The sequence below is a fragment of the Lactuca virosa genome, chromosome 6 (assembly GCF_052849685.1).
Source record: "Lactuca virosa cultivar CGN04683 chromosome 6, Lactuca_virosa_CGN04683_v6, whole genome shotgun sequence".
Lineage (NCBI taxonomy): Eukaryota > Viridiplantae > Streptophyta > Magnoliopsida > Asterales > Asteraceae > Lactuca > Lactuca virosa.
The window spans coordinates 114,924,883-114,935,020 of record NC_136431.1 but is presented as its reverse complement, the minus strand read 5'-3'; the positions used below and the strand labels follow the sequence as shown (position 1 = coordinate 114,935,020).

General features: G+C 37.3%; 1 protein-coding gene across 1 annotated transcript; it reads left to right on the top strand.

Annotated features, from left to right (window-relative positions):
* Window positions 1–6,494: 6,494 nt before the first annotated feature.
* On the top strand, window positions 6,495–9,121 carry LOC145118688 (amino acid transporter AVT1H-like). The gene is made up of 3 exons (XM_079054379.1): window positions 6,495–6,798; window positions 7,138–7,748; window positions 8,323–9,121. The coding sequence occupies exons 1-3, from the start codon at window positions 6,567–6,569 to the stop codon at window positions 8,863–8,865; spliced, it is 1,386 nt and encodes a 461-aa protein (XP_078910505.1). The 5' UTR covers window positions 6,495–6,566; the 3' UTR covers window positions 8,866–9,121.
* Window positions 9,122–10,138: the final 1,017 nt, after the last annotated feature.

Here is a 10,138-nt window from a genome sequence, read left to right as displayed (position 1 = left end):
TAGAGAAAACATAGATCTAAAGCATTTAGGGTTGCATGTGCACCATAGGAGTGTTATAGTGCTCAAAACCTAACAAAGTCGGGGCTCTCAACCACCTTGTCCACCACCCAGACGATACCCTTCTGAAGCAGCCACTTTAGATCATCCTCTACAGCCTTCCTCCTCACGCTCTCCTCCTCCAGTTGCCTATTAACATCCTCCACTTGACCCTATAGCACCTTTTTCTCCTCCACCAAGACTTCGATTCACTAAGAATAATGTTCCACCGACCCGTCAAAAGTTACCACCATCTCCTACAAAGATGCTTTCTCCCCAGCCAAGAGGTCGTAACGCTCCTTAAACCTACGTTTCTCCTCCTCCAAACCTGGCAACTTCGCCCTCAGCTCATCCTGCTCGGCCCTTACGGAGGCGAGCTCTCTAGAGTTCAAACATACCTGGCGAAGGCGTCGGGCAGCAGCAACCATGTAGGGGCAACCGAGCAGCTGCATACTGTAGGCTGTTAGACATATGGTAGTTGGAAAGGAGTTGCAGGGCTTCGATTGTAACGGAAGGGAAGGAATGACGACTCTATTCGTATGCAGCAGAATGCTTCGTCAAGAGAGAATCTCGTTTAAGTCACCACTCCGACACATATATGGCAGAAATCGCCAGAGGGGAGAGGAAGAACCTAAAACAGCACTGTCTCCCGTCGATACTAAAGTTGGATCGGGAGGAACTTGGGACATGTAATTTGAATCCTGCCCAAAGATCCCCCCCAGGGGTCGCTGCATCCTTGGGCTCATCCTTGGGTTCACGAGGCTATTATGTCACCTTTTTGCTCATTCCCTCTGACAGTTTCGATGGGTCATCATCGGGAATGTCTACAACAACGTCGGACTCCCCCAAAAGGAAGTCCACATTTCGCCTCTTATGAAGGCGCCGGATAGAGGAATCAACATCGACATCCTCCACAATATGGGAATCCAACCAAGCCAATCGCCTCTTAGAATCCAATCGCCTCTTAGAAGCCAAGCGCCTGTCCCTCGTCACCAACTCAGTTGGTGGCTCCTCCTCATGATCGGAGGGCAAATGATTGTTGCTGGAGGATCCCCCAACAGGTGCGTCAACCAACGCTCGAGTGAAAAGGGAACCAGATTCGGGCAAAGAAGCGATGTGAGAACCAGCAAGAGCCAGGACACGGTCAGCATTGACCGGTGGAGGAAGTGTCTCTACCAAGGGCACCTCTCAGTATTGAAAGGTGCCCTGAAAGTGGCCCCTCAGTACCATCTCAAAGGGTACGACCCTCTCACGACCTTCAAATAAAAACCAAGCCAGCGCATTTAGGTACATGGTCAGAATTACTAGTCGCACAATGCAAAACAAGTGCAGGAAAACGGGAATAAAAAAAAAGGGGCGAAGGAGAGGTACTTACCATCCTTCTCAACGTAGAAATAAGGCATCATCCCCCGCACCCTACAAGCAGCACTCATACTGACGGCGGCCAGCATACAGTCCTCCCCGTTGAAAGAAATGGTTCTCAATGCCCTGGCCACGGTTGCGCTGGCCCACCAGAGAGCGGAAATCCGATCAGTGAAGTTGGTCTGACGAGGATAACTGAATCTGACCAAATCGCGGTTCACCCATAACCACTTGTCCTGCCAATTTTTGTTGGGGGCGTTCTGATTAATGACGAATGCGTGGATTCCCCTCTACTTAAAAAAATTATGCACACCAGGCTGAGTCGATGAGTTGAAGAAATACTTAAAGGCCCAGAACTGGGGAAGCACACCCAAAGCCCCGTACACCATTTCGAAGCCAACAAACTTGTTGACAGTGTTGGGAGTCAGATCGTCGATAGAAAATCCGTATTGACACATAATGTCATCGAAAAAATCGAACATGGGAAGTCGGAGCCTCGCCTCAAAGATCGGTATAGGGACTCTGACCTTCCCTTCTGGTGGAAGAGAAATGATAGCCCCTTTCCGAGGGTATTCCACACCGTGCTCAACAAGAAAACCGAACCGTTCTTGAGGATCGGCAAAATCACTCGCAGAGGGCACAATTCCAATGTTTTGGGTAGCCATTGTTCGTCGACAAGAAAAGACGAGAATGAAGGCGAAAATGAAAAGAGTAGAAAGAAGGAAGGAGTAGCAGAACCTGGAAGAAGCGAAGAAAAGGAAACTGGCACAAACAACGGAAGTTTCAAAATGCATGCGGGAAGCCCAAGTGGTTATAAAGATGAAAACTATATGTGCAGACGCCTCCGTCATGTCAGCAGCTATCAAGATCCATCTCAACCGAACGCGTGTCCAGATCTAAGCTAGAACAAATCAACTACCCTAACCAAACGCTGACGTCTACTAGCCTAGGGGACTTGTTAATGTATCCCGCAAAGAATACGTCAAATGTAACGGAGCTCACAAACGTCGTAGTCAAGGATCATTGTACGCCTAGCGTTGAGTCCACGCCCTCGCCCTCGTGATCTCATGATTATTCCTTGTCACCCAAGCACTGAAGCCAACTCGGAGACAAAACAGTACCATTCGTCTCCTAGAGAGACAGGTGTAATGCTCAGGGCCATGCCACCTTAGAATTCTGCACCAACGACAGCTAACCAATAGTGGAGCACGATCTGCCAATAAGACGCATCCACGTCCTGTCGACCCAGCAGAGACCAAAAGGTATTGTCATGATCTTGTCCCTGCCATGACAGATATAAATAGAACCCCCTCTCTTTCAGGAGAGGGGATCGCCCCTTACTCACTCTTCAGCTAAACCCATACTCACTCAACCAGTCACTAACTTGACCGTTGGAGCTTCGTTCCGGGAACCCATCTTGGACGACGACTTACGGCCTTTTTCCCTGTGTTGTGATTCTCAGGCTTAACTCCATGGAGACAATGAAAGGCGATGTTAAGTCCGGGGAAGATATCACTATATATATATATATATATATATATATATATATATATATATATATATATATATATATATATATATATATATATATATATATATATATATATATATTGTTAGAAAATAGGGAATAAAAATAACAATATATATTACTTGGATAGATTCATGGATCGTGTGTAGGACACTTTCCGAAATCTGTAGTTCGTTCCTTTTGCCTGGGATACACGAATTTAGAAGTGGGATAATCCCAGTATAAAACCAATTACAATTACAGGCCTAATTCGAATTGAAAAACACAGAATACCTTTACTTGATGTCTTCTTGAGAGATAGTTCAAATCGTAATGGGTACATTTCGAGTGTATCTTTTGTAACCCGTTTTTAGGAACATGAATAATGTTCTTATACAAGAGGGAAAAGTAGTTAGTAGTGGTTACATGTAGATTTGGCGCCAAAACATGTAGTTATTGGACATAACCGACAACCTTATCATCAAGATATCATCAAGTGAGTTTTTGGCAAGAAAAATGCATGGTATCATCATGCTGTCACCAAGTGAGTTTCAGGGCACTGCCCCTTGACGCATCCGATGACCACTGCCAGGGGCTCTGCCCCCTTGGACCCGCTAGGGGCGCTGCCCCTAGACCCCGCCAAGGGTGTTGCCTCCGGACCCCCGTATCCCGAGCTCATATTAATTACTTTGAGTGTGCACCTCGCATCTTCAATTTCGGTGAGTGAAATAGAACTCAATTTATCTCAAAATTAATAACAACTACACTAAAACATGTTGATAACACTAAAATCATATATATATATATATATATATATATATATATATATATATATATATATATATTAAAATTTCTTTAGGTATGGAAATTATTTTAAAGATTCCTAATACAAATATGTTTATTTAAATGTTCTTTTTGAAACTTTCATAAATTAAATCTTGATTTTTGCAAGCATTTGCAAAATATTTTTTTGATATTTTTTTTCATAACGATATGGTTTTGATTGGTACATTAATATTTTTCATATGGTTTGCTACATTAATATTTTTCATATGAAGTAATCATTTTAAATTTTTTTTTTTGAACGACAAATATATTTTATTCCTAAACTACTACTAAATTCATCTATTTTTTTAACGGGACTTGAATCCTCGACCTTAAGAAAAAAAAACAACACTAGATACGTCTCAAAATTTAATAAGACATTTCGTACAATTGACTAATTTTTTATTTTTCTAGAAAAATAATTAATATAATTAGTCAAATTTTCTTTTTATTCGTATAGCTAATCAATATCGAGGACCCGACCCGTTCGTGTATATTTTATTTATTATTATTTTTTGGATCCATATCTAATAATTATTGTCCATTTCTAGTGGTGTCAATTTATGACACGAAACGACAAAAATACACGGCATGAAACGAAATTAGGACGAAATAAAATTTTGAATTTGTGTTCATGACATGTTCGTGTCAATTTTAAAAAACATGATGTCGTGTCGTGTCATATTCGTGTACACAAAGCGGCATGAAATTGACACGATTGAACATGTGTTTGTCGTATTTTTCGTATTTGTCATGTTATATATGATTAAGTATGAATTAAATAAACTAACAGTTATGTAATGTTATCTTTACCGTGTCGTGTTGTGTTTTAACCGGTTTGCTTTCGTGTTAGTGAAAAAAAAACACGACATCGTGTCGTGTCGTGTTCGTGTTACATAAAACTTTGTCGTGTCAGACAAAAACTCGACACGCCTACCCGATTTGACAGCCCTGTCTATTTCGATTAGATTATATTTTAACACATTACCAAGGCCATTATGGGTGAGCATGGTGCGGTTCAGTGTGGTTTTTGTATAAAACCGCAACCGCAACCGCAAATTGCGGTTTTTTAAAGCCAAAAACCGAAAATTGTGGTTTTGATTTGGTTCGGTTTTGCGGTTATTTCGGTACGGTTTTGGTTTTTAACCACAAAATAAGGTGGTGCGGTTTTCGGTTAAAAAGGTGCGGTTTTTCGGTCAAAACTAAAGGAAAGGATTGATTCAATTTTTTGGAGTCCCGCTTCGTAGCTGCGCATTCCTTAGATTAGCTTATTTATTTTTATTAATTAAATATAAGTATTATAAATATTTAAATAATATATTAAATTATGCGGTTTGCGGTTATTTCGGTTAATTTGGTGCGATTATTAAACCTAAAACCGAACCGCACCGCAATTTTTCGGTTTTTCAAAATTAAAAACCGCACCATCGGTTTTCGTTTCGGTTTCAGTTATTCGGCTTCGGTTTATGCGGTTATTTCGGTTTTTTTGGGTTTCGGTTTGGTTTCTGTTCACCCCTAAAGGCCATCTTTGAAGCTTTTATTTTTTCTCCTTTTTATCTCAATTAATATCTGACTTTTAATTAAACCTTTTTTAACGAGCTAAATTTATATAAAAGGATTCATAATGGTAATTTTAATGGGAAAGTTGAATGAGGTGACGAGTCTAATTGTCATTTAATTAATGAAACTCTATCATTGTGAGATGACACATTGACATTCAATGGATTTTGAGTTAAATGGTCATTGAACTCTTCAATAGAAAAAATTAATTATTAAATATATAATGTAAATTACCTTTTGCAATATTCAATTGAACTTTATAGAGTTCAATACATTGTATGAAAAAAAATGATAAAGTTATATGGATTGTAAAAATATGATGGGATAATCCATTGAACTTTATCAAGTTCAACGCATCGTGGATGACCTAAAAACTAAAAAACCGCTAACATCTTGTGCTGGAGAAGCACAAATGTATATTGAAAAAAAATAGGTTTTTGGATCTACAAATCACATTCGATATTGAATTTCTGTTTTTATGCACAATCCAATTTTATCCTCTCTAATAAATGAATGTTGTTTTTGCCATTTGTCACACTCTCATTCAATTTGCCAAATGTCATTTTGTGGTTATTTTGAATTAATTTTTTTTCCACATGTCATTTTATGAGTTTTTTTATTTTATTAAATTCTACATAATATTTTAATGTAATAATTGCAATAAATATAGTATTAAATGAATATTTATTTCATTAATAAACGAATATTTATTTCATTAATAAACTTACCTTTTAATTCTAAAATTCCCAAAAATAAAGTTCATTAGTTTATTTTTTTTATTTAAATTATTTGTTTCAATTTAAAAGATAAAAAACATTTTCATTATAATAATTCATTGTTTTTCTTATTTTCTTATAAATTTAAAGTTCTAAAATATATTGACATTTATATTTAACTTTTTTTTTAAATTAACTTATATAATACATGGTCTCACAACTAGTAAAATTACATAGATTCAAATAACCATTTCTTCTTTCTTTTACTAGTCTATCCAAAAAATGTTTCCTTTTTTGAATCTCCAAATGCTACACATCAAACACCACCTTCTAATTAATTAATTAAATGTACATGATAATATTCTACGAAAAAAACATAAAAATCTCATAGTTTTAACGTGTTATCACACGTCAGTATTGTGTGTTTCACACTTTGCACCACCTATAAATAACTTCCCAATCATTATCGTCTCAAGTACACTAGGAAACCCCAAAAACATTAGAATTTAGTGTTATGTACGTCAGTTTGAGGAAATCGGACCAACACCCACAAAACGAAAATGAATCTATGGAAAATATTTTTCAACTCAAAGAGCTCCGATATTTCTACCAATTGTGAGTCCACTCATGAAGTGAACTTGGCTGTGAAATGGGTTGATAGTAGTGAAGCTTGTTTGGAGGATGGTGTGCAGTTCCAGGTTAGAAACGAGATAAATGAAACAGATCCGCATGCAAGTGATGCCAAAAGTTCTTTTCTTCATTCCGTCGCTAATATGATCGGAATGCTCATAGGTGTGGGTTTTCTTTTCGATTTCTTTTATTTTTGGTAAAGGAGAGCAGCATCTTAGTTAAATTTTATTAATAGAAAAAACTAATATAATAAGAGATTGGAGACTCCCCAACCTATGAAAAAAAGGCCATGCAACAGACGTAATCAATACCCAAAACAACCTATAAGGACAACAAAAGACCTACAGAAAGGAGGCCGGAACATGCTGTAAACCCCATTGCATTAACTCAAACCATGGAGAAAGATAAACAAAAAACATAAACATAACCACAATGACGATGGAGTAATTGGTTCTCTTTAAAAAAACCACCACATTAACTAAATTTTGATGTGTTATACAGGTCTTGGCCAACTATCGACATCATATGGACTAGAAAATGCAGGGTGGATTTCATCATTTCTGCTTGTAGCCCTCGGAATTGCATGCGCATACTCCTCCCACCTACTTGGAAAATGCCTCGAAAACAACAGGAAAGCAAGAAACTACACCGATATTGGCCACCATGCTTTCGGGAGTCATGGAAGAGCCATTACAGCTGCGTTCATCTACTTGGAGATCTTCATGGCACTTGTTTCCTACACGATATCATTGCATGATAACTTGAAAATGGTCTTCCTTGGAACAAATATCCGGTTCTCATGGGCTCAACACGTGTCGACATCTCAGGTTCTTACTGTATTTGCGGTGTTGGTGGCGTTGCCTAGCCTCTGGCTGAGAGATCTTTCTTCCATTTCGTTCCTCTCTACTAGTGGCATCATCATGTCGCTAATGATTTTTGTGACAGTAGCATGCACCGCAGTGTTTGGAGGTGTAGCCACCAACCACACGATCCCTGCTCTCCGGCTAAAGAACATACCTCACGTCTCCGGCCTTTACACGTTCAGTTTGGCTGGCCATATTGTCTTCCCTGATATACACAGGGCCATGAAAGACCCCTCCAAGTTCACCAAGGTTGGTATGATCAATCCCATCCAGAAGGGCAAATTGGTCTTTTAATTAGTATATTCAAGGTGTGCTAAAGTTTTGGGTTTGTACAAAAAAAAGGGAACCCAAATTGGTAAAACAACCCCAATCATGAGGAACCTAAATTGGCGTAAAACAACTCCAATAGTACTCCAAAGTATCGTTTTTTGTATGTATAACACCCAAACCGATATTGTAAATTTATAACATTATACAAACTCTATAAAATTTTCTAAAATAAGTCAAATCTTGAATATGATAGTAACATATTTAATATACAATTACAACTAGTCGCTTTCATTGCAGTAATTTTTTATAACATAAAATATCATAAAATATTAAATAAAAGTTATTATATTATAATAGTAATGTTTTAATAAAGTACATAATAATAACAAAAATATGTTTTTTTTATTAGATATTATTTATATATTGTTTGATATGATTAGTAGGCTTGATTGAAACAGGAAACAAAAAAATACTTTTATAGCTTTAATGTTAATGTAGAAGAGGGCCTAACAACATAATTTAATATCGTGTTTTTAATTTTGCGTTTTTCCAGGTATCCATTGTAAGCTTCACGTTTGTGACCTTGCTATATGCGTCTTTAGCGTTCATGGGTGCCAAACTATTTGGACCAGAAGTAAATCCCCAAATTACCCTCAGCATGCCTCGAGGCCTTGTGTTCACTAAGATCGCACTATGGGCTACGGTTTTGACACCAATGACAAAATACGCACTCGAATTTACACCCATTGCAATAGAAATCGAACACCGCTTCCTATACTCTATGACGTCTCGAACCAAGATGATCGTAAGGGGGACCATTGGCTCAATTTTGTTGCTAATCATACTTGTCTTAGCCCTATCGGTGCCATACTTCCAGTATGTCCTAGGCCTTACAGGTTCCATGGTTAGCACTGCAATTGCACTCGTTTTCCCATCAGTATTCTATATCAAGATCTTTTGGAACCAGATATCGAAGCCCATTTTGGCTCTTAATGTGTTCCTAATCGCAATCGGTTGCCTTCTTGCAGTCTTTGGCTCCGTCTCGTCTATGAAATTGCTTGTGGAATGTTTTTTCCAGGTCCACTCGGCTTCTTAAAGGAATTTATTAATAGTATGCTTGTGATCATTTGACATTTTAGATACGTGAACTTAATTTTTTCTTCAAAAGATAAGACCACGATCAGCATGTATAGAGGTGGATTGTACCATGATCAGTGAGTGTATGGGAGCAGTAAGTGTTAGAGTATATACGTGTATTAATTGTATAACTCATTTTGTATAAGGCCTATATTATCCCTGTATGTACAGCTTGTTAGTACCATGTAATTTCCTTATATATTTGTATTAAGGCCTCCGCAATGTCACATCATCATTTTATATTTCATACAATTATATTAATTTTTTCTACAATACATTAAAATCTAAAAATTTTAATCGAACATATTTAAATAATTGTCTAAGAATTAGAAAATTTTATTTTTCTTATTAAAGGGTTCAATTGTTATTTGAATTTCAAATCTTTTAAAAGTGGCATCTCATAATGATATAGTTTCATCTATTAAATGACAATTACGTTTCTCATCCAACTCACTCGTTGAACTCTTATTTGTGGATCCTCTTAATCATAAAGATGAATGTATGAGGAATAGTTTTTATTATAGTATCATATATAAGATATATGTACTAATCTCTCTCTCTCTCTCTCTCTCTCTCTCTCTCTCTCTCTCTCTCTCTCTCTCTCTCTCTCTCTCCATATTGGCATCAACATCCATAACCACCACTTTTCTCCTCAACTAACCTCTCTGCCAAGAAGCTGTGTGGTATTACCACCATTAAATAACGCATTCCTATAATTCTTGATCCTATTTGTCAATTATGATGATTACTAATAGTTATTTTCAAAAATATTGCATCGAAGACGGAATTATAGATGATATTGACAACTCCAACAATGAAAACCATGCTAAACTTGATCCTGAGTTGTGAAACAATGGATCTATGGAACGACCTCTCAACCCTTATTGCAGATGACCATGAATTGAAATATGACCACCCAAGAAGTTCAAAAATATCTTGAAACCCATATTCATGATGACAATGATTCCAAGCACTTCAGGTTGCACACCATCACTGTTAATTTGAGACTCGTCTCTTACTTGATATTACAAAAAAAATCAATTCGATTATATATCCTTTGGGTAATATGGACTAAATGGTATAAAAAAGGTTACGGGTATGTACACCATTAATGGTTTATATTTAGTGTTTGATTATATTGCTAGTCTCGTTCAACATCTCACATTTTCTTGGAAGTTTGGTTGATGTTTCTCTTAGAAAAAAATGATGAATCATTTTAGAAATTTCCATGC

Bases quoted from the DNA above. Each gene is read 5' to 3' on its own strand.
- LOC145118688 (XM_079054379.1), top strand. From the start codon at position 6,567: ATGAATCTATGGAAAATATTTTTCAACTCAAAGAGCTCCGATATTTCT. The intron at 6,799-7,137 runs GTGTGGGTTTTC...TGTGTTATACAG, and splicing joins TATGATCGGAATGCTCATAG to GTCTTGGCCAACTATCGACA. The intron at 7,749-8,322 runs GTTGGTATGATC...GCGTTTTTCCAG, and splicing joins ACCCCTCCAAGTTCACCAAG to GTATCCATTGTAAGCTTCAC.